General features: G+C 38.9%; 1 protein-coding gene across 2 annotated transcripts; it reads left to right on the top strand.

Annotated features, from left to right (window-relative positions):
• The first annotated feature begins 1,001 nt into the window (after positions 1 to 1,001).
• paqr6 (progestin and adipoQ receptor family member VI) lies at positions 1,002 to 23,352 on the top strand. Of its 2 annotated transcripts, none has more exons than XM_028012320.1 (8): positions 1,002 to 1,138; positions 11,283 to 11,548; positions 14,305 to 14,432; positions 14,525 to 14,730; positions 17,121 to 17,247; positions 18,379 to 18,475; positions 18,695 to 18,839; positions 20,566 to 23,352. In XM_028012320.1, exons 1-8 carry the CDS (start codon positions 1,078 to 1,080, stop codon positions 20,817 to 20,819), a joined length of 1,284 nt encoding a protein of 427 aa, XP_027868121.1. In that variant the 5' UTR covers positions 1,002 to 1,077; the 3' UTR covers positions 20,820 to 23,352. The 2 variants fall into 2 exon arrangements, with proteins under 2 accessions (XP_027868121.1, XP_027868122.1); XM_028012321.1 differs by lacking the exon at positions 1,002 to 1,138 and adding an exon at positions 5,734 to 5,896.
• The last annotated feature ends 1,662 nt before the right edge of the window (positions 23,353 to 25,014 follow it).

Genomic DNA, 25,014 nt, shown 5'->3' with positions numbered 1-25,014 from the left:
CTGCATAATCCTGATTGGATGTTTAAAAACTTTAATTACAAATCAGAACTTCATCTTTGAATTGGTGACATCATAGACAGATAATAAACCACACAAATAGATAATATAAATAAAGCAATAACTTCATAACTTTGAATGAATAAAAGCATTAAAACCAACATTAAGTTAACTCATTAAAAACAATCCAGTCATCTGCCATTGTGTCTGTTTAAGAAAAACATGATATAGTTCACAGTTGTGAAGCTCTACAACAGACAGAGTCATCAAAACACAGATATATTGGTTAATGTTCCTTTTGTTATGGTTCAAAAGCAGCTCTGAACAGGTGGGTTTCTAGTCTTGATTTAAAGAATCTGTGTTTCAGCTGTTTTGCAGTTTTCTGGAAGTTTGTTCCAGATTTGTGGTGAATAAACGCTGAATGTTGAATTCGTAGCTTAAGTTGCACATTTTGCAAAGAAAAAACAAAAACATCTGTTAATGCAAAGTTATTCCAGAATGATCAATATCCACATTTATAGTCTAGTTCTCCTGCGTTGGAGGAAAAAGGGAAAGTTGGGACTGGAATACAGATTTTCCAGCAGACTGAGTAGTTTCCAGAGTAAAAACTGAGCGCAGCTCTGACATTCCTCCAGTAAACGTGAGTAAGCTCCTCGTGTAAATTCTCCCAAGGGCCCCTTTCCTCTTTTCTCTGAATCTGGGTCTCTCTGTGCCATTCCTCCCTTTCTTTTCTCCCCGCTGCCCCTCACTGAGCGCCCCTCTGTCCCTCTGCAGGCCCGGCGCCCGGCGCTGACCGAGCACACAGAATAAATAACCAGTCCCCTGACAGGCAGCAGAGACACAGAAGACGGCTGGCACTGGTGCTGCTGGCCCAGTTTGGGAGTTTTTTTGTTTTGGATGGGGTTTTTTTGCTGGGTAAGTGGGTTGGGAAGCCTCAGTGACCCAGCTTTTGGGGGTCTGCGGGTCTGCCGGGACTTTTGGTGTGGACCGACCGGACTCGGCTGCTGCTGCCACTGGGACGGGATGAGAAATTATTAGAATTACAACCCGGCCGGGGACAGCCCGTTTTCCGCCTGAGAAATGTCCACGCAGGGCTCGGTGCTGGCGCTCGGGAAATGTCTCGCCTGCTTGGAGTTCATGCGTAAGTAACTTCTCTGTTTTTAGTTTTCTGTCTTAACTCGCTGTTTGTAGAAAATGTAGAAACTTTTCTGCGCCCGATCGAGAAAAAAAACAAGCTTCCATTTTCCCCCCCGCATCCAATGGAAGAAGATTCCCAGCGCAGGGAGGGAGGGATCCGGGCATCTGGGGTTCCAGTGATGTTTCATTTGCAGCAGGAATGATCGGGGGGAAACAGGAGAAGAGTGGAATGGGTTGGGCTGTTTGGGTGAAGGATGGAAGACTTTTAGATCAGAAAATCTACCCTCTCCTCTGTGCGCTCGGATGAACAGTTCGGACACAGAAAACTGACAGATCAGACCAGACTTCTGAGTTCTGATCCCGGTTCGGCAGCCGAGCCGCTCTCTGCTGTTCTCTTTGGAAGAACTGTGTAATGTTACAGGGAATTCACTCCCCCTGTTCTCCCACACAGGCCCCCGCAGCCTTATCTTCCCCTCCGAAGCCAGTTTGTGTCAGAACAGGAAAGAACTATAGAAAACAGTTTGGCGCACTCTTTGCGCTGCGCGTCCTACTTTAGGATTTGTTTACGCAACCAGCTTCTGCCTCAGAACAATAAGTCCAGCTGATTTGGCTTCTCGCAGTTGGACATTGTTTGATTAGGCTTTTACTAGCCAGTTATAGGATTAAAAAATAAGCCTTACAAACATTTTTATGTAATGTTGCGAAAGTTTACCTTGTTAGATTTCTTAATTTTTTTTTAGTTTTTTACCACATTTTTCACACTTGACTGTATATTTTTGATCAAATAACATTAGACAAAAAAAAAAAACTAGCTTGAACAACACCTCATTTGGTTTGTTTCCATTAATTTGTTTTTGAATTGTGCAGCTACTGAGACAGATTCTGGTTCTGCTGGAGGTTTCTTCCTGTTAAAGGGGAGTTTTCCTTTCCTCTGTTGCCATATGCTTGTTCTGTGAGAAGTACTGTTGCAAAGTTAACTTGTTGAAAACAACAATCCACTGTCACAATGCTAGGAATAATTGCTGCAAAGTCCAACCAATCAGCTTCAAACTATTAATCAAAAGTTTGATAAAAGCTAAAACCTCAAAGTTCCAGCAGGACAACACTAAACAGCCAGAGCTACAATATGCAAAATGCTGCAAGTGTAGATCAAAATCAAATGACAAGTCTGCAGCAAATTGGCGTTTGCAGATAATATGAAATGAATTTCTTTCTCTTTTTCTTCTTCTTTTTTTTTTTTTTTTTAGATCTTTCAGGCCTTCTTCCCTTTAACAAATTGAATCAACATCTGAAACCAGCATTTTGTATTTATTAAAATACATGTATTTTGCAGAATTATAATGGAAACACTTTTTTGCATCACACCAGTCACATGATCAACAACCAGATGTTACTACTGCCACAAACCACAAAGAGGAAGACAGGAAGTGGTTTGAGGCACAGCATGTTTTCAATGACTTATCACATGAACAAACTTATTCACATGTGATTTTAATTGTGTTTCTTATGTAGTGGAAACACTGCAATTGCGAAATTGTGTTTTTTCAACATTAGCAGAGTATTGACAAAGCTGTGAGCACATTTGTAGTGGAAATGCAGCGACTTTAAGGGGTCATCTGCATCTCTGTTAACTGTTTTATTTACGAGTGAGACAGGCTTGAACAGACAGAAACGATCAAATATAAACTGTTGGACAACATAAGTTATTAGCAGCTGAAGCTCAGACAATGCCACCACCAGGACAGATTATGGTAAAGATCAGAAACTGCATAAATACTTACATTACATCTTTCTCCAAACATCATGTTGGGTTCAATTTCTGTAATTTTAAGTCAGATCAAAGCAAATATATGAGCACCTTTATTTTTTAATTTTGATAAAACTTTTCCATACACATACATAAGTCCTGCAAGTTTAATTGAGTTTTCCTCATGGATTTCTTTCACAAAACCTCCTTTCATGAAATGGGACATTCATGGAGTATAACAATGAAATAATTAGGTAAAACATAGCATAGAACAATAATGAGATTACTACTAAACCACTGAGAAAGTCTGGGGTAAAAGTAGGCCACGTCGTAGTCAAGTTAATCCAAATGTGTTGAAAGAAAATGTGCAAAATTATTCTTTTGTGATTCATTTAAACTTTTGTAATTCTTTTTTGTTTATCCAACATGTGTTGTGTGATGCAGCCCTTACTGTCTGTGGGTTTTTACATTACATTTTTAAATTAGTAAAGGAAACTGGTACAACTATCCAGGCTTAATTTGAAGAAGTGAGGCAAAAATAGCAGTTTTTCCTTCTGGAACAAAGACATGAACTCAAACAAGACTTCAGAAATATAGTAAGAGGAGTGAGGGCTGGAAGTTTACGCTGCAGTGAATCAAACAGGATGTCCTCTCTGGACAAAAGGAGCGTCCCCTCAGGTTTAATGTGACAGAAGGACAAAATAAAGTCAGACAATGAAAGTTCAGTTAAATTGTAGTTGTTTACATCGTCTAATCTTAAGACACATTATAAAACAGACTGGTTCCATTCACATCTGTTGATTAAAATTCTAGTTCTATGGTTGAATTCAGATGAAGTAAAGGCTCATATCGTGAAACGTTTTCCAGTCATATCGTCCAGCTGGAGGAATTTGACCTGTCACCTCTGTAAATTCATCACAGAGAAACTGATTGTTTGGTGCTCTGTGATGCAATAATGTGCAAGAATTTGGGATTTTAATTTGAGTTAAACATGAAAAACATAATTTTTTATACGTATTAAATCATTGGATCAGAACAGTACTCTCTGAATGGCTGCTGTGTTTTTCTCTAAAAACTGATTGTTGTTCCCAGTAACTGATAACATCCAAAGAGACAGTGGACAATAGCTTGTCCAAAGAGACATTTTGTTTCATTTTTTTCCATCCCTGTTTGCAGAACTGATCTAGCATTGAAGTGACCTACTGAGTTATATTCTTCTCGATCAGAGCAGCACTCGGTCTGCCTTCTCCAGTCTGCATGCCATCCGAATGAGAAAAGGAGAACATGTTATTTGAAAGGAGGTGTTACTTTTAGAGGTGCATGTTAAAATGAACAGCTTCCAGGTTATTAACTGGTTAGAGAGGCTGTCTTTGAGTCTGGGAAAATATCTCGACCAGATTAGCTCCACAGTGTGCAGCTCAATGGTTTACAAGTTAGAGAAAACGTTTTTTACACATTTCTTACATTTTTGCTTTTTTTCTCTTGCCACGCTTAAATGTTCCGGATATACAACAGAGGATTAGGGCCAGACTAAGATTTTTTTTTCATGTTGAGAATGAAGTCATAAAACTATGACAATAAAGTCCTACTATTAAATTCATTTTTATTTATGTAGCGCCAATACACAACAAATGTTGTGATTATTCAAAGTAGTTTTAAAAAGTTTCTATCTAAGGAAACTCAGCAGATTGCATCCAGTCATTCACTTTTCTTGGATGTAGTGACAGCAGAAAATTGCTTGCATTGGGTTATTAACTTTACACCAATCCCTCATTCTGAGCATGTATGGAGCGACAGTGGAGAGGAACAACTTCCCGTTAACTAGAAAGAAACCTCCAGCAGAACCAGAACCTGGCTCAGTACGAGCAGCCATCTGCCACCAGTGACCCAGAGTTTGAGAAGACAATGCAGATACACACAAAAGAAGAGCAATAACTGATGTTGGATTATTTTCTATGTTGATGAAAGTAAAAAGTTAATGGCAGGAGAGGCAGTTATCTGATTTGATGCCCCCCTCCAGGAAGGCATCACAGCTAACAAAATGTCAGACCAGGTGTAGCTTCTATGGAGAGACAAATAACAGAAAAAACAGAAAAGTTAAGTAATGCAAAATGAAGAGTAGTATAAGAAGAAAGTGAGCAAAAGTGGTCAGTTTATCCTCCACTAGCATAAACCTAGGGCAGCATAACTACAGAGATAGTTACTCATACTCAGGATAACCCAAACCAATTTAACTACTTTATCAAGGGAATCAATGAAGGGAAGCTAAAATAGGGGGAAATGATCTTTCTTTCTAATTTTAGTCAGTACTCTTGCTGCAGCGATGGGATCAGCTGAAGGCTTTTAACTGCACTTTGAGATCAATGTTGGTGAGAAACTTTCCCATTTACAATTCCATCTTCTTAGGACCTTTCTGTAAATGTGTTCAACTAAAAACTAGGAGTAAAACTTGATCACATTATTAAACTGTTCTTAAAATGTTGAGATGCTAATTGGAAGGTGAATTGTAAGTCAATAAAAAATCAAAAAGTTGACAATATAGGAGAATATTTAGGAGCAAGTTCCTCAAACAATCTGGACTAATCTCGATAGAAGAAGCATGGCGGACCAAACTCGAGACTACAACTGATTGCGCTACCTGAAGAACCGTTCAGGAGCAGAAAGAACCGGCTCTTTTCGAGTCATAAGGAAGCCGAAAGTTGTGGATCCTGGAAGAGCGCTGGAATTCCCATCGCTACTGGAACACATGGCTCTTGTTGTTGTTCCTGCGGAGATCCACGTGAGCACCGTACGGCGCTTCCTATTGGCTGGGCTGGGACAAGAGACAAAAGAAAAGCAGATGTGGACGTTCGGGCCTTGCACAATTAAACCGAGACGCGGAGAGCGGAGGACACCCAGCCGAGCCGAGCCCAGCCGAGCCGAGCCGAGCCGAGCCCAGCCCAGCCCAGCCGAGCCCAGCCGTCTGTTAGCGGGAGGAAGACTCTGTCAACCCCAGAATGGAGGAGAAACGCCGCGGTAAGTCGGTTCACCTAAAAAAAAAAAAAAAAAAAAAAGCTTAAGAGGATTTTGATAAATTTTCTTATAGTATACGTTTTCCAGCTGCCAACTCTCTGGAAGTCTGTTGCGCTACAGAGACGCCCCTGTTTTTTCGCCCAAATTCCTTTAAATTGCTGTATAATAGGTGGGAAGGGAAAGCCATAAACACATTTAACTGGGCTGAGACAACTTAGTTTGAGCTGCATGGCAACTCTTTCCAGCTTGTATTTTTCCATAATGTTAGATGTTTGGGACATTAGAGTACCTTTGGAAAACTACATTTCAAAGGACCTTTCAAAAACTCTAAATTTAAAGCGTGAACGTGTTTAAATTACCAAATAAAACTGCAGCAGCATCTCTTCCACATGAAGACAAAGAGTTTTGCTGTTAAATCTCTTGAACTCTTCCAGTTGAGTGTTTGTTAAAAACTGTGACTTTATGGATGTTGAGCAATAACTTGTTTCTATTTGACACCCTGTTCTCGGGACTCACTGACTCCCTTATTACATCATTCAGTGTTCATAGATACCTTAAATGAAACAAAAACACAGAGCTGGTGTCCCATTCGGCTGAAAAATATATTTTTGATGTTAAAACTTGCTGGTCTCGAAGATGAACTCATCTTTCCAGGAGAACTGGTGCTGTTGCATAACGTTACAGTGCTTTCGCATGAGATGCTGACAGTTTGCAGGAAGGTGGTGAACAGGAACAGCAGCGGTGGGGGAATAGTCCTGCATGACTTCAGCCTGAGTAAGCAAAGGGAACAGCAGATGAAAAAGTCGTCTCGTGACCTGCTGTCATGCTTGTGAACATATCCAACAGCATGTCAAAAAAAAGTCGCCTCACTCAGTCAGGGTTCAGCGGTTTACTCGTGTTTTATTTTTCCTCATTAGGATATCTGTTCAGATTCAGATGTGTGATTAGAGGCCTTTTCTATTCTATTCTATTCTATTCTATTCTATTCTTTCAATGCTGGTAGTTTTAGTGTAAAATGACTTTGTCAGGGCTATGAGCTGTTGGTGTTATAAATGGAATACTGTACTTAAGAACATTTCTGATTTTTTTTTTTTTCCTCTGTTATTTTGGAGGTTTATGTGGAGAAGTTATGAATAGTCACCATCTGACCAGGTGTAAATAAGCCTCTTTTATTCTTCAGGTTGCATAAAACTCGTAATACACTGATCGTCCAAACTACACCAAAAATTCCAACTTTTTCTGGTCTGTAAAAGCATCAGCAGACACCTTATTCTCTAATAATGTTTGTGTTGAGTTTAGAGAAAAGCATTGGAAGGGTAGTAATGTGTTAAATTCAAAACTAATGTCTAATAATCTGCCCATTTTTTTCTGCATTATGTCCACATAAAATGAAAACAAAATTACATCTTTTTTATCTTTTTGACAAATTAATCACCTTTTAATAATCATACATTTTGCTTTCCATTTTTTAAAATTCAAAGTAAGTAGAAAACTACTCATCCAGTTGTAATGCATTAAATTGATTTACTAAACTTTGTTAAATTTAAACGTTTTTTAAAGAGATTTACTCAGATCGTATTTTTGTTCTATAGGCAGTCTTTGTTTTCTGGCTAAAAATGGAAGAAAATAAAAATGGGTTGTCTCCTCATAAAGCAATATTTAGTTAATTAAACTAACCATTTTTTGCATTTTAATATAAAACAACTATTTTTGTGTCACACAGAAGCTTTATATGACGTGATTTGGTGCAAAATGTTTGAAACACATTAGCTCTGTCCTTCTTAGGACTTGTGTCTTTCTACCTGACTGCAATAATTGGCATTTATTTCTAAATAAATAAAGTAAATAAATCACCTGCTGCTAATCAACTGAGAAGACAGTTTAACCTTCTGAAATATTAGTGTGTGTGACCTTTATTTTTTGTAGTTCAAAAATTGGAAGTTTTGTTTTTGTGTTCAAAGTAAAACAGAAATGAAAGTAACTTTCGTTCTTCTTGAAAACGGCCCTCTGAGTCAGAGTTCCTATGAGAGATCAAGGTTCATTTTGTCTTTAGGAAACCATTTTACAAGTTTGTTTTCAGACAATACATAAATAAATAAAAAATCCAACATGGAAACTTTGTGCCCGGCTTTTGTTGCTGTTTAGAGTCCGTTTTTTTCCGTTGATTTCCTCTACTCACCTGCTGGGAAAAAGCAGGTTGGCGTGTATAACCTGACAGGTGACTGCAGCATGTGGAAACACGCTCCCGAGGGTGTTAATTTAACGGGGTGAGGTTACTGAGATCCACACGCAGTAATCGTTCTGCTCCAGACTGGACGTGTTCCAGCAGAACGGTGGAATTTTCCAAACTTCCACCCACGGATCGAGACGAGGGAGTTGTCCTGGCAGAGCCAGTGTGTGTGTGTGTGTGTGTGTGTGTGTGTGTGTGGTCAGCATGCTCTCTGCAGACCCATCTCTTTGCCAGAATCAGACCCATAAAGACGTTCATTGAAGGAGGTCACATGATGAGATCATGAGCAGGGGAGGCGGCGGGTCTCAGATGGAGGAGAGACGAACAAAAGAAAATGTATTGTTGTTTTTCTCAAGATGTGCAACTTTGAGATGCACAGGATGGATTATCTGAGTTCATTTAACCTCTTTAGCATTAAATATCACCTGTTTTGACAGAAAACTACATTTATTTTGATGTTTTTTGCATAGAATTCAGTTTATTTTAGAGATGAGAAATTTTAAATCAAATTTTCTCACAGACTGGTTAGAACCCCTTTTTGTGGGTTATGTGAAGGTTTGAAAAAGGTTTAAAAATTATTAGAATAATTTAGTTCTGGTTTAACTAGGGCTGGACAGTGAATCATTGACAATATACATTGTGACAGACACTTGATCAATATCAATAGGTAATGCATCTGATAGAATATTTAAGAATATTCACTGAAGTTGATTCAGAACCGCACAGCACTCTGGGAAATGTAGGCAGAGGAGAAACCTTACCTGCTCAACCTCTCACAGCTAGCTTAGCAAGGTTGGTAGCATCAACTCACTCTTTGGTTACCTAGCAACAACATGTTGAGTAACTTGTGTTTCAGGTTTCTCCATCGTTCCTCATAACTGCTTAAAAACAAACAGCAAACTGAGTAGAACAGGAAAGATCAGGCCACCAGTTTTGCAGTATTTCAGATTTTTAACACCTAATAAACAGTTATTTATATTGACTGATCTAAAACGTTTATATCATGAAAGGTTTTTTAGCCATCTCGCCCAGCCCTAAGTTTAACTGCATTGTTCTATTTTTTCTCGATCAGTGGTGTCAAAGTGTTTTCTGATAGAATAAGGGTTTAGTTTTTTACTTCTAAGCCTCTAGATGTCCTAAAATTATCTTCCGATATTTAAATATAATCAAAAACAAAGACAGCTTCTTTAAACTTAGCATTACAAATCTGTCAGACTCCTTCCTTTAATTATTACCTCAGGATCTAATGGCTACTATGAAGAACTCAGGATTTGTGCCAGAGTGTGTGTGCATCTCTTGAAGATGTTTTGTGTTGGCGGAGTGTGTGTGTGTGAGTGTGTGAGTTGCCTCATTTCCATCCCGTTCAGAGTGTTGCAGCCATAGTCTGGCCTCTGAAGGCTTCAGGCCACAAAGCTCACTTTGTCCCTGTTAGTAGGCCAGATCCTGCAGCTGGGGTTCTGCAGACGGCGAGGGGCTCCGAGGTCCAGGGGACCCCAGTGAGGCGGGAACTTCACAGTTTAAGGAAATGTTTTATCCTGTCTGTCTGAGGACACACATTCTGACGGGTCAGCAGGTTTATCCAGAGTGGGTTCTGGTCGGGTCAGCATCAACCAGTGTTCCCATTTAAATATTTTACTTTTGGTTTTGCTGTTGGCTTTAATTGTGAATAATTTGAAATGTCTCATAGTTTTGCTACCTCAGTGTTTCTGCAGTTACAACAAATAATAAAAAGCAGCTGATCTGATATGGATGTAAAGTTTTATCCCAATATTTTACCACTGCCACAGTAAAAGTGACAATAAGAGCCATTTATTGCATCTTTTTTAGGTAACTATGACTGTGACTGTGTGTCACAGCAATTAGATACCCCCAAACACAAATGATGCTCTTTAATAACATTCCTATTTGTAATGCGCTTCTTTAGGACACAAGTGACAAGAAGAAGTGCGATTTATATCACTAAAACTGCACAATGTAATTATATTTTCAGATTTATTGGTATTTATTTATTTTTATTGAACAAACAGTGGAGAAAAGAGTAAAACTGTCAACAATAAGGACAATTTTAGAGATTTTTAAACATCATTATTTGGAATTTATCATAATGGATTCCAATTATCCATCCATCCATCCATTGTCTGTTCACCCTTGTCCCTAATGGGGTCGGGAGGGTTGCTGGTGCCCATCTCCAGCTACGTTCCAGGCGGGAGGCGGGGTACGCCCTGGACAGGTCGCCAGTCTGTCGCAGGGCAACACAAAGACATACAGGACAAACAACCATTCACACACACACACACCTAGGGAGAATTTAGATAGACCAATTAACCTAACAGTCATGTTTTTGGACTGTGGGAGGAAGCCGGAGTACCCGGAGAGAACCCACGCATACACAGGGAGAACATGCAAACTCCATGCAGAAAGACCCCGGCCGGGAATCGAACCCAGGACCTTCTTGCTGCAAGGCAACAGTGCTACCAACTGCGCCACTGTGCAGCCCGGATTCCAATTAATTCAATGGAATTTATTCATCGTTTAGTTAATATTAAATGATGATGATTTTTTATTTACTATAATAAATATTACTATAATCAGAAGCTTTTTTACTGGTAGATAAAGTCCTGCATAGATTTGTACATTTTGGAGACCATTTTATTGGGCACATAGTAATAATAATAATAATTAATTTTTTAGTGTAAAAACCAATCAAAAACTGTGTGCTGCTGTTTTTTTGATAAATCTGTTAGGGAAGCTTTGTGCAGCAGTCAGACAGCGAAGGCCATCTGAGATCCAAGTTTATCTCCTGCTGCTGTGGTTCTGCAGACGTTTCAGGAATGCTCCTCATAAACATGTTTCTGGACGCTCTGCGTCTGATCACCGGCGAATCCTGTTCGACAGAGCCCCTCATTCTTCCCATCGGCGTGTGGGAGGGTCTGAAGAGCAGCCACAATAAGAGATTGTTCTGCTGCAGTCAACAAACATGTCTCTCTGAAGGACTCCGTCACATGAACTTGAATGCTGGAGATAAGCTGTGCAGCTTGGAGAATAAGGAAGATTTGTTTCTGTTGGCTCCCGTTCACCACAGGGAGGATCAAAACCAACCTGACTGTGTTTGGGGAGGAAACCTGGCTTTGATTCTTACTGTGTTCATTGTGTCCTCAGTGTTTCCTGTGTGGAGGGGGATCGGGGCCAGCAGCGCCGTCGGGTGGAGCCGGGGCTGGGGCCGCTGCTTGAGATGGGAGCCCGGTAGCCAGGAGCGGAGCAGCAGAATCCCGGTGTTTGACTACCCAGTCTGGTTGGTGTTCTGCCGTCGGGGGCGTGCCAGGCTCAGGGAGGTGTGTCAACGGGGCAGGGGAGCAATCAGACTGCCAACAGACCTGCTGAGCTTAAAACTCCCCCAACTCTTCGACATCCATCAGGTTCCCAAGGTAAGAGTCAGGAGTCTTTCTTATCCTGCACCAGAAAAAAACTCCTGGTTACTCCTGACTGTCTGGAAATGTCATGCAACTCAAGCACAATACTGAATCAATCACATAAACCAAAGTAAGTCAAACAATGACACCACAGTTATCGCCAAAAACTCTGAAACAACTATTAATCATGTTCCTGTGGTGAACTGGGGAATCAGGCTCATATTTAAGAGGCATATTATGCAAAATTTACTTTAAAAAAAAACATTTTCTAGTTCCATTTTGTTTCTACCACTTCCAAAAACAGCACTAGCACTTAAAAAAAACACCAAGACTGTTTTTGGCAGCAAAAACCGTCTTGCTGCGGTTTTTGCCTCTGGACGGTTTGTCTGGAATATGAGCCGTTTCAAAAACCTCCAATATGTAAAGTCACAGTCAGCATCTGCGCTTCACCTAGCAACCTCAGCAAAGTCTAGCCTGTTACCTAGCAACCCCAGCGAAGTCTAGCCCGTTACCTAGCAACCCCAGTGGAACTCCTGCATGTTTGGTCAGCTGGTTTTACCACTGTACAATGGCTGCTGGCAAAGACATGCAGCCATTTCTTGTCTTTGCCAAGTGTTTTGTTTTCTTACCATCCAGAAACCACTTGCTGCATTCTTGTTTGTGCAGGAGGCTCTACTAATGTTTTTCAAAGATATATGGTTGCATAGTTGCAAATCTGTTTGCAGCCATTTTCAAATGTGAGTGTAAACGTTGGGATCAATTCAGTATTTTTTCTTTGGTCATTGGGTCCAATAAAATATTTTTGAATTTTAATTGAACTGAAGAATATTCTTATTGGTGCAAGAAGAACGACTTCCAGATTAAAAACCAGTTTCTGAAGCTGTGCTTCACATAAAGTTGTTTGTTCTCAGAACTTTTAGAGAAAACCGAGAACTGTTTGGTCCGAAGGTGGTTTTCCTCATACATTGTCACTTTAATTCTGATACGACTACGACTCAGCTGAGAACTTCTGTTGACATCATCATCATCATCGTTGTGCAGACGGTTTTTCATCGGGGTTGGCGCTCCAGTTTCAGGTCTAGTGTCTACACTGGCCACCGCGCCGCTGCACGGACCTTATCTTTGAAACCCAAATAGAGTTTGGAGGAGTTTTTGCATTAGAGATTCCAGTAATGCAAAGCCATGAATGTCAACAAACGAGTTTCTCTTTGACATTTTAGCTGCTTTTAATCTGCAGGATAAGCTCAGCATCATTAGCAATGAGAAACTGACATTGATATAAAACGTTATTCTCCAGGTCAAATTAATTTTCTTCACAATAAGCAGATTATCACAAAGTGTTGCTGCTGCTTCTGGAAGCAGAATTACCTTCACTGCAAACCCAGCTAAGATAGTGATGGTTTAAGATAAAATGGAAAAGAATAAGTCCTGTTTTTATTTGATAAAACTGAATCCTTTTGTAACTGAAACATTGATAACTCATCACCACTGCTAAATATTTACAGAACTCCCATCTGTGTTTATGTTCACATCTTCTCTCTGAGTACAGTTTGATCCAGTTAGACATTTTAAACCAAACAGACGATTTCAGCACTTTGTCAGAGGATACTGTATCGCTGAGATGTTTTTATAAAGCATGCTGCATCTAATCTGCAGTGACTAGCTGGGGCATTTTATTTTTACTTTTAATAACCCGACAACAGCTCGCTTTTCTTTCTGGATATATTTCTCAACTGGAGAGTCTATAATTATGAACACTTGTGTGAAGAAAGTGGCTGAAACAATTTACATGTTGGTATAAAACACATGTATTTTTTAGAAGAAAGTAGTTACTGAGCAGACCTGAAAGAAAAAATTACTTATAGGTTTGAGTTTGAAAAGCTGTCTGGGTAACAATTTTTTTTAAACTTATTTGTGCACAGTTCTGTCCAAAAGTTCTGACTTATCTTTCCTGTGTTGCTGGGAAGCTGATTAGTTTTTGTAATCTCCCAAAGTTGTTTTGATTGAAATTGCACCGATTAGGTTGATATAATTTGCTTTTCTTCTGCATTTGTTTGGTGGCACACACACCCGTCCACCCCCAGACACACACGCACACACACACGCATACACATTCAACCAAACACACACACACCCCTCCACCCTCACACACACGCACTTTGCCTTTGTAGAAGAACTGGACTGAAAATGAGGAGCAGCTGAAGACAAAAGAAATCTTTAAAAAATCCTTCAGAAATTAGAAATCGGTCCAGATATTGAAAAAAAGAACAGGTATCAATGTGCCCAATTCATAAGGACAGGTCTATTGAGTCTAATTCTATGCTTTTTGTTCTGATCAACGTCATGCTTTATTATTTCTTTTACATTATATTTAGAATTACTAATTGCACTTTCTGAACCATTTGAAAGAAAGTTTGTTGCTGCGTATTTTTAATTTCTTTATTATTTATTTTACATTCTGTGTTAAACTCCCAACTGCGCTGACTGAACAAATTAAAGTTATTGTGTTTTTACATGTTTGACCAAGCTTGTGAAGCTATTGGTGTATTTAAGTGTGCTGTACTGGTGCCGCATGATCAAATAAATTTTTAATTCAGTAAATTTATTTCTGTCTTGAAAAACAAAACGTTTTAAATCAATTCAGCACAGTTTTCCTGTATCGATAATAAACCTCAGGTGTCAGTATTGAAAGTGGATCGGTGCATCCCTGTCAGAAATCATAAAGAAGTGATGATGAAAAGTTGGATCTGAGGCGATGCGTCTGTGTTCAGGTGTTCAGGGAGGACAGCATCATCTCCGGTTATCGCCACCCTCAGAGCTCCGCCATGGACTGCGTCCTCAGCAGCTTCCAGATGAACAACGAAACCGTCAACATATGGACCCACTTCCTGCCCACATGGTGGGTGGAAACGCTTCAAACCAAGTTTATGTCCACCATCGTTTTTATTTATATTTTTCATATAGTGATGTTTATGAAACCCTTCGCTGCAGGTACTTCGTGTGGCGTTTCTTGGCTCTGTGCTCCGCCATGAACTTCCTGAACGACAGCTACACCTGGCCGCTGCTGGTCTACATGCTGCTCATCTGTGTTTACCCGTTCACCTCCAGCTGTGCCCACACCTTCAGCTCCATGTCCGCAGAGTCCCGCCACATCTGCTACTTCTTTGACTACGGAGCCCTCAGCCTCTACAGTCTGGGTAAGACGCCTGAGATGCTGCTTGATGGACAGCTAACAGAAATAACTCTCTACTGTTTTTATTTTAAATCTTACACCTCTGTAATTTGAAGGTAAAATGTCATAGTTGGTATATACTAATATTATTTTTTTCTGTTAAGATTTTAGACGCAAACATTGAAATGTTAGCACTTTACCACATACAGAACTGTCAGAGGATTAAGTATAGTAAAAAAAACAACAACTATTAGTTTCACATTTCTAATTCAGTTCAAACATACTTTAGTTATCCCAGGGGAAAACTAAATCTAACTTGTATCATAAAAACATATTTTCAAAGAGTTGTTGATGGTAATGCTGCAGGCAGAAAAACATGTTTGGTAGCAATCAGTGTTGCATCGAATCTTAAGAGGCCTCTGACTGAAGATTGTTGCTGTACAACTCACCACTATCATGACATGCTAATGGCTCGGTATCTGAGTGACTTTTCACAACATAACCTGAAGCCAGGAAGCACTTCTATCCACTCTTTAATTTTTTCTGTTCCTGCCTGTACAATAGTCACATAGTTTTCACATAGTTTCACCCATTTCTGAAAACAAAATATAAAAATTATCATTTTATCTGCAGATTTTTAATCATAGCAAACCATTGGATTATATTAATCGTTCATGTGACTGAGTTAAATATAAAAACTTCAACAAATCTTTGGAAGCATCTTCAAAAAGTCTCTTCAACCGATGAACCTATGTTTAATCTTCATGTAAATCAGTGATCATTCATGAAACCCACTTAAATTGATAAATAAAATCCTGGAAACTGAATTTAAAGTCTCCTCGTGTTTACTGTTGAGACTAGAGGTTCTTTTTGATCAGATAAAAACTCAGAACATGATGAGCACATTATGAAAACATTCCAGATGCCGAGCTTTTCCTCACACAGGAACCCTGAAGCACTTTGAATTATTGAGAAGTCGAGCATATAAGGAATGTTTTATAAGAATCTCTTCAGCTTCTTGAACCTCTTTATAGGACAAATTTCACCTTGTTTGAGCTGAACCAGGCTGGACAAGTTTAACAGATAAATATATGTTTTTGACTTGCAAATTTTCAGCAGTAACATTCAAATCCTTTTCTTTCCCTTTGTGTTGGAGCTGCAGCTGCTCTGATTTACATGTCTGACTTTACTCGATAACATTCAGCGTTCGGCTGATTTTTCTCTGCTCGGTTGAACTCATGCAGACCCAGATCCTGTTCATGCTCCCAGTAGCAGATCATATTTTCTGCCTTTAGGGGTTCAGCACTGCACCATTTGAATATATTAACATTATGCCTGGAGTCTTGTTGGTGCAGAGATTTCCTTATAGAAAAACTCTAGTGCATAAACTTTCTTTTGTTTATATAAAGTGCAGGACAGAAAAATTAACCCAAATGATAAACATAGAAACAATATATTGTTACAAAAACCATTTTGAAGTTTTAGTCATGAAATTTAATCTGCATGGAACCAAAATAATCCTTCTCCATCTAAACTATGGCATGCTCTAAAGTTACAGTCACAAATTAACAGCAATAATTTGGGTCATAAGAGGAACAAAATGGGGGTTAATTTTTCAAAGTTATATTTTCATCGTGTTATTCATTCATTTAAAAATGTCACAGTTTTAACTAAATGTTTAATTGCCAAACTAAAAATTTCACTTGCTAGATAGTTAGCAAGCTATTCGGTTAGCTTGCTAGCTAAATATTGTGCTCCTAAATATTTAGCTTTGAACTAAATATGTTGCTTGCTAACAAAATATATAGCTTGCAAACTAAACATTTAGTTATCAAGTTAAACATTTAGCTTTCTAACTGTTTTAACTGTTCAGCCAACTAAATGTTAATAAGCCAAACATTTAGTTGTTGACTGCATGGTGTCTTTTATGACTTCATATTTTTCTTATGTAAGGCGCTTATTAGCAAGTTAAATATTTAGCTCCAAGTTAAATAAGTTGGAGCTAAATATTTAGCATGCAGACTTAGATCGTTGTGAAATATTTAGTTTGTAACAAATATTTATCTTGCCAATTGAATATTTAGTTTTTTTACTGAAACTGTACAAATGGCCCCCGGTTCTAATTACAATTTAAATGGTACTTTTACTCAGAATAAATAACATCAAGTTGGTATTAAATGTTTTGTACTATGGGGGCCTCTAGTGGTTTAATCAGGAACAACAATGAACAGAAACATTTAATGTTACATCTACAACATTAAACAAACAGATGATGTGTATGAATTCAGCCAAATGCAAATATTGAAACTCAACATGTTTAGTACCAACAGCTGAATAAAAATCAGCAAAGACAAACATTAAGGTGATTCTCTGAAAACTTTGTGACTCTGTTAACATTCCTGTGTTTGTCTGCAGGTTGTGCCATCAGCTACGGTCACTATGTGATGCCAGACTGCTGGGTGAACAGTTGGCTTCATCAGCATTTCATTCTCATCGCCATCGGGAACTCGCTGTTCTGCACCAGCATGTCCTGTTATTCCAGGTAACAGTCTCCCAGCTCTTCTGGATTGATGCATCTGAAATTACAGTTCAGCACCTGGAGGAATTTTGATGCTTAATTATCTGAAAGGTAATTAAAGAGGCGGTGATGTATTTTTGTTTCTTATCTGGGGTTCACCTAGTAGATCCTCCAGGTCATCAGACTCTCTCAGAACTAAATCAGGAGATTTAGTTCACTGCAAAAACACAAACTCTTACCAGGTTTTTTTTTTTTAATCTAATTTCTAGTGCAAATATCTCAGTACAACTCAAATAAGACAAAACTAACATAGAAGTAACTTTTACTTGTTCACTTACAACAAAACATTTTAAGTGAAATAATCTCGGTGCATTTTTTAAAATCAAATTTTTAAGTTAGAAGTTAGAAACTTAAAACAAGCTCTGACATCTTGCTGAAACATTAAACGTGAGTTAACATATTTTAAGTGTAATAAAATATTTGTACTATTAAACTAGATTAAAATACTTTATTTTGTGTTTTGCAGCGTATCTGTACTCCTTAGCTTTCAAACAAATTCCCTGAAAATTGACGAAAGCTCATCTTTTCTTTTTTTCAGACATTGGCTGTTAATCTGTTTTAAATGTCTGTATTTCTGCTTTTTTGCACACATGCAACATGTAAATATGAATATGGCCCTTTTAGCTTTTATTAATTTTGGTATGAATAGTCCACCGTTACCTTTGTCACCTGATACACGTTATAGACGTCTGCATGCGCCTTTGCAAATCAGATTATTGTCACCACAGCAGCCAGACCTCATGTGGCCCAAATTACACTGGGATGTATTTTATGTTTGTGTTTAAAATGTTGTAGATTGTGCAAAGCTGTGCTGGTGGAACAGGGTTTGAATTTGAAAAGCATGACTCCAGTTTGCTTGAGAAGTTCTCTAGTGTGTTTCTCTTGGTGTGTGTGTTTGCATTCTGCCTGTAACTGGAAGCACCTGGAACAGCATTAAGGTTGTCATGTGGCCCTTAAACTCCCCATAGAAACCCAAATAAACTGATTTTTTTTAGTTCCAGCAGCCCTGAAACCAGATTATAAACGCTGCTGCTGAACAACCCGAGCTGCTGTTGAAAAGTAAAAAATTTTCTGTTTTTTTTTTTTTTTTTCCAGATTTGTGGAGCTGCAGTTCCCAAAGAGAAGTAAAGCGTTACGAACGGGAGCGTTTGTTGTGCCGTTTATTTTCGACACTGTTCCTCTGTTTTACAGGGTGAGTCCCTCAGTTTGAACACACATATTTGATTATGTAATCTCTCATTAGTTTAATAGGACTTTGGCCCACTGACCCAGGATCTGACTTCCTTTTTTTAACTCGATACAAGCAAATTCATGCCAGTAATAATTCTACTAATCCTATCGATGATTAGTCTGTTATGTAATCTGAAATGCTGTGACAATCTAAATAACAATGGAGTTCTTTGATTCTCAGGCACTGATCTGCTTTTGGGGCGGCGGCACCCCGAGCGATGCCCTTTCCAGTCACTGTTACCACCTCCTCTTCGCCTTCCTCACCTGTTTCCTGTTTACCGCCCACCTCCCAGAGAGGCTGGCCCCGGGTCGCTTCGACTACATCGGTACGTCCAGATCCTCCGTCGGCCTCGTGAACTGTCTGACTCGCGGTAATGCTGGGGGAGCTGCAGAAATCTGATCCAAAAATGTACTTTTATGGAGGATTTGCTCAAAGAAAGCCAGAGGAAGTTCAGTTTCTTTTCCCCCACGAGTTCAAGAAAAAAAAATCAACAAGTGGAGTCAATTTAATAATAAAAAAACATATATACTTCCAAAATTAAGAAATCTTGCAGATTTACTGTATTGAAAGAAAGGCGTCTTGTTTTCAGTTTTTTAGGGGGGCCCAAATGAACAAATTTACTTTTGGTAATAAAAACAGGATTTGGGTCAATTTCTCTCAAAACGCTTACTAAATTTAGCCTAGTTTAATAAATTCAATAAAAGCTGATGTGGGTGCAGCAAAGTTGGCTTTTCAGTAAAATTTCTGGATTATTGTGGCTCTTCTTGGTGTAGAAGCTTGGTAATAAAAAGACAAATACTTTGTATATTACTTAACATTTTCCATTGTTGGAAAATTATGTCAGTAAAAATTTTAGCCTGATTACAAATTTTAAGTCTCTTCATCAGTCACCTGTGCTGGACAGATCAAATTTGTATTATTTTTGAGCTGTAGTGGGCCGCAAAATATCAGTCCAAGGGCCACAAATGGCCCCCGAGCCACACTTTGGAGAAAGATACAAACTTTGCATCAATTCCTCATAAAATAAACTGATGTTTGTGATTAAAGTAAAAAAAGGTCAAAGGGTATGAATTGTTCTTCTGGGCATTTTCTCCTAAATTGGGGTGTAACTATTAAATAATAATCTTTCATCTCAGCCTGAACAATACTGGATCCACATCAGAGGCTTTTCATTGGACGCCATGGAAACTCCTCCGATTGTTTCCTTGCTCTCCTGTTTGTGTTTCATTGTTAGAAATGATAAAGACAAGAAAGCAGAGTCTGTTTACAAGTTGTACCAAATATTAAAATAAGCATCAGGAGAGATTTTATAACTCAAACTAGTTTTTTATTATTTAAACCTTCAAGTCCAAAAGTGGAAAATTTTACTTAACTTTGTATTAATACAGAATCTGGGTGTAAATATTATTTCAGAAGATTTAGTTTTAGGATTTTCTTAAGTATTTTTGATCCTGTTTTTAGTGTAAATATCGTAGTAAACTTGAAATAAGACAAAACTAGCTGATGGGCAACTTTTCAGGAGGAAAGAGAAGCTTGATAAGAGTTAATAATTCCTCTATTTTGATCAAAGTGCTAGTTCTAACTCCAGATTATTTCACTTATCATAGGATAGTTTTTTATTTTAAGTGAAATAATCTGCCAGTAGAACTATCACTTTTAATAAATATTCAAAAAGTATTGCCTTAAATAAAACTCTCATATCTTGCTGAAAAGTTATTTATAAGTTATTGTTTCAAGTGTAATAAGATATTTGAACTAGAAACTACTGTAGGTATAGTTTGTAAGATTTTGTCATTTCTGCTGTGAGCTTCCAGTTGTGCTGCTATAAACTTAATTAGTGCAGAATGTTTTTTCTGTAACATGATGTCTATTTGGGAAAAATTAAAAAATTAATAGAATTGGTTTAATCCATAGAAACGTTGCAGCTTTCGGGACTTGATTAGAGATTTTACTTTGAAAAATGGGCCAAAATGTAGTTTCCTTTGAGCAGGAACATCAGCCGCCGGGTGTCGCCACGCTTCACTAACGAACTCCTCCGCTCGCCCGTTTAGGCCACAGCCACCAGTTGTTCCACATCAGCGCTGTGGTGGGAACCCACTTCCAGATGGAGGGCGTGGTCGCGGACATGACGTCCCGGAGGGCGTGGCTCCAGCTCCACGGGGCGACGCCATCCTTCCTGGGGACCATCGGGGCGCTCGCCGTCAGCGTCGCCCTCAACCTGGCCATCATCGGCATCTTCAGCGCGCCGCTGCTGTGGAAAACCCGGCCTGGCTCCGCCCAGCAGCACGCCTGCAGGGAGCAGTGAGGAGGCGTTCCTGCGGCGAACTCATTGGCTTTCCAAAGGAAAGGTTTCCCAGTAGTGCTGGTTTAACAGTTCCCTCTGTTGTTTTAAGTGTTTGTGTGTCGGCGCAGCGGCTGAAGACCCAGGTTTGGTTTCTGAAGCCTCGTCCTGATGTTCGGGTCGAGGAAGGCTCTGGGTTGAAGGACGCCTGCTGCAAGTTTTTAAACCTCAAACTGGAAACATTCTTTTCAAATTGAAAGAAATTCTGAGATTTCACCCAAAGTATTCCTCCTAACTGGACATATCAGTTGGTCGGGTTGTTCTGTGAGCGCAGCGGCTCTGTAAAATAATGCAGATTGGATCGGCAGCTATTAAACGTCCACCGATTGATTCAACTCCTCGCTGACTGGAATTGATTTTCAGAGCCATGCGGTTTCCTTTCCTTTTTCTTTTTTATTTCTCCTGATTGCCCGCCTCATTATGAGCCGCACAATCTGCCCTGGAAGGGGACTGCTGGGGGGGCAGAAAGTGTGGCGGTGATTAAAAGACGGGTACCACTTTCAGAACGTTCCGTTCCCATGGCAGCGGCGGAGCGGCCTCTCGTTCCCGTCTCGGTTTCCCTCAGGAAACTGATGCTAATTAGATTCTGACCTTATTGGCGTTCAGAGAACTTTAACATTTGTTTCACACACGTTGGTGGGATTCAGAGAAACAGACAAAGTGGAGTTAATTTAGAATCATGATGATTTCTGTAGAAGTGCATTTAAGCAAAAACATTAACGGCTCATTTATGCTTCATAAATGTCAAACCCAGTGATTCTTGTTTACATTAACCACTGAAATAATTTCTTTTAAGAAATTTTAATCGAAGTGTAAAACGTGGTAAAGAGGCAAGATTTTCTCCTATTAATTGCATTTATCTTTAAGGGATCATGTTCTGTTTGCTCATTTTTATAACCTTAACAATCCTAAAACAAGTGGAAAAAAATCCAGATGATAAAACTACTTTTCATTTCAACATTTTTACACATTTTTTATCTAAAAATAGTTTGCTTGATACAGGATTCCTGATCTGTGTGAAAAGCTGTGCATTTAATATTTCTGTCTGGATGATGCTGGAGTAATGGGTTAAAAGTGATGGGAAATATGGATTTGCTGAAATCCAAAACTTTTAAATACATTTTTTTTAAAACTGTTGCGAATTTTCTATATTTATTTTATCAAAGAAAATAAATCTAATCTAATATGGTCATTATGTGTGCAGAGATCACATTAAGCTATTTTACTGCTTGAATAAAATAAAACATGATACATATTTGCTAGAACTAATGACAATTCACAGTAGCTGCTCAAATGAACCATTTTTTGCATATCATCTGAATTCTGGTGTAAAGCTGCTATTTTTGTTCGATTGTGGCTGAAAAATCTGGAAAAGAATATGCGAGACAGATTCTATCATCAAAAAAAGAGCTGATTTCAGAATTTTGAATTGTTTTCCCACTTGTTTTAGGAAAAGTTTCTTACCTAAATGAGCAAAAATAATTGAATAGCCTGTAGATCCGGCAGTAGGACTAACAGAAGAGGACGGTTAATTGGAAGCTGGATGCTGCAGATGGTTCTTTCTGCAGATGAAGGTTTTCCCTGTTCCTCATTTTAACTGAAATCTGTATAAAACAGTTTTCTTCTCCGGTAGAAAAGCCACGCTGCTAACACACGCTCACTCTCACACATTCACACACTCGTCATGTTTAGTGGGACGACTCAGTCAGCGGGATAACCGTAGGTGATTTAAAGCGAATGAGGTGCAGTCCAGGTCCGTGTCGGACGCTGAGGTGGAAACGTTGGATGTAAATTGTGAGTAGAAAACACAAAGTGCACACACACTTTTATTTTTTTATATAAATATTACCAGGGTTACTGTGCTGGGTTTGAGTGGCAGCGTCAGGTTAAAGAGCACTCTTTACCCTAAATGTATTTTTGTTTTATTTTATTTTTTTATTATTTTACCTCAGATTTTCCTCGTCTCAGCATTCATCATGATGCAACATTCCCCAGTTTGAGCCTGTTGATTTCAGGGATTTTCTGTGGCATTCCTCTCATTGTTCTTCCTCAGACACTTAAGGGTCAAAACTTCAACATTATGTATATCTATACATATATATCTGTATAAATATAGATATATATATATATCTACTTCTTCCAAACTGCATTATTTTGATGAGAAAATCCAGCCTGACCGGATCACTGTAACGTCTTTCCGTTGAGTCTCTGTGGACGGAGTGATGCAGGTTTTTCTTTTCTTTTTTTTTTACATAATGTGTATTGAAGGATTTTTTGGGGACCATATAATGTTAGCAGGAAGATTATGATGATGTTAGAGGTTAGTGGAGGGAAAAACTATTGGTGCCTTTTTTAAAAAAAGTGTTTTACCCAATTTTTATTTCAATTTTAAATTCAGAGAGCTCTTAAACGGTATAAATACTTATTTACATTTTGTGTACCATATGTAATTTGCTGCTTTGTTTTATTAGACATAAATAATAAATTAAGGCTTTTATAAAAGTAGCTGTTGTCACTGGAATCATTTTATGTACCTGAAAACAAACTGGTTTCATAGTTTTTATAAATTCAGCTGACAGGAGTTGAAAAATTTTGTCGCCACCAGTGCAGAGCTACAGTGTGTGTAGGTGTGTGTGTATGTAAGTGCGGGGGTGTACGTGTGTGTATTTGTATCATGGGGTGAACAAGAAGGACAGAAATAGACGTTACTTCTGAAATTCAGAGCAAAGAAAAACATCCAGGACAGACTGAGTGTCTGCAGGGATGGAGCCTCCTGATTGGTCAGAACACCTGCAGAAGAAAAGGTGAGAACTATCTTTGAGTTCTGTTACAAACAGCGAAGCATGCTGATAAAATCCATGCCTCTCATCCAAGCAACCGGAAATGAGCCTGAGCAGTTCGTGTTTGTGACCACCAGAGGGCAGTGCAGAACAAGAAGCTCGACTCCAGCAGAGCAGCGAAGAGTAAGGAGAGGGCGAAGATTATTCTGCAGGTAAATCAGGTTTTGGAGCAAAAATATTTAGTGTTAAAACCGGGTTTTTGTCTGACAAAAGCAGCACTGGAGTCGCTTTTAGTTGTTTTTATTTAGTTTAAATTTTTTTTTTTAAATTAAAATCATTCAGTGAGCTGTTTTATTTAAGCTTTTTATGTTGTTTTACTTGCATTTTGTCAATTTACCTGAATGCATTTAACTCAAAATTCAGATTTTTTTGTAATTAAACACCTTTCAAATATTGAACCCTAGAAACGAATTAAAGGGCTGCAGGATAAAATACTGGACGGTTTTTAAAAGCTTGTTGATTTCTTGATCAAGTTGTGCAGTTTTGTCGGCCGTGCTTTTGATTCATTAGCTTCCTTTCTTTTCCTACTGTGAGACCTCACAAGGTAGTCTGCAAAGCACACAGAGTGGTTTATTATTAGCTGTGCACACAGGCCACAATGAATTGGCTCTGCCATTATCCTAAAAGAAATCATTATTATGAGGAATCAATATTCTGTGTGCGTACATTATGAGATGAGGTGAAGGACTGAAAAGGAAAGTTTCCTGCTGCAAAGCTCTAATAGGACTTCCATTTTAAAAATGGCCTCATTTCCAGCTCTTATTATCCTCCATATTCCACATCCAACCAGGGTGGAGCCTCGAGTGCTTATTAAAAAAGCTTCATTCTGAAACCACAAAGGGGGCCCTTAAGGATCCCAGGGACAAACACTACACTCTGTTCTAATCCTATCTGGCCTGAATCTGCTTGTAAGACTCTAGAAGAAACAATATGCCAGACATGAGTCCTCCAAGTGTTTTTTTTTTTCACCAGATGCCCCCCGTCTCTCCATCCTGCCCCCGGTACACCAGGGAGGAGGGGAGAAAGGGATGATGGCATTACTCACAATCCATTACCCCTCCCCAGAGACGCTCTGCATACAGAGTGATGGAGGCGAGATTTTATTTTATTTTTTTGGAGGGTGTTTGTTTGCTGAGGGGGTGACGGTAAGGCAATATGAAACATGATTATTCCTTTTCAATAACCGTCTGCTGAGCATCCCATGGAGACGTTGCAGGTTGCTGATTAGTTCGTCAAAATAAGAGAAGGCTCCTGAATAGCTTGTTAGGATGCTAAACTTTAAGTACAGACAAGAGCACAGATCATTATTCACTGTGAAG

The sequence above is a fragment of the Xiphophorus couchianus genome, chromosome 3 (genome assembly GCF_001444195.1).
Source record: "Xiphophorus couchianus chromosome 3, X_couchianus-1.0, whole genome shotgun sequence".
In the NCBI taxonomy this organism is placed as follows: domain Eukaryota; kingdom Metazoa; phylum Chordata; class Actinopteri; order Cyprinodontiformes; family Poeciliidae; genus Xiphophorus; species Xiphophorus couchianus.
Note: the sequence above shows the minus strand (reverse complement) of the source record. Positions and strands in the feature narration are given on the sequence as shown.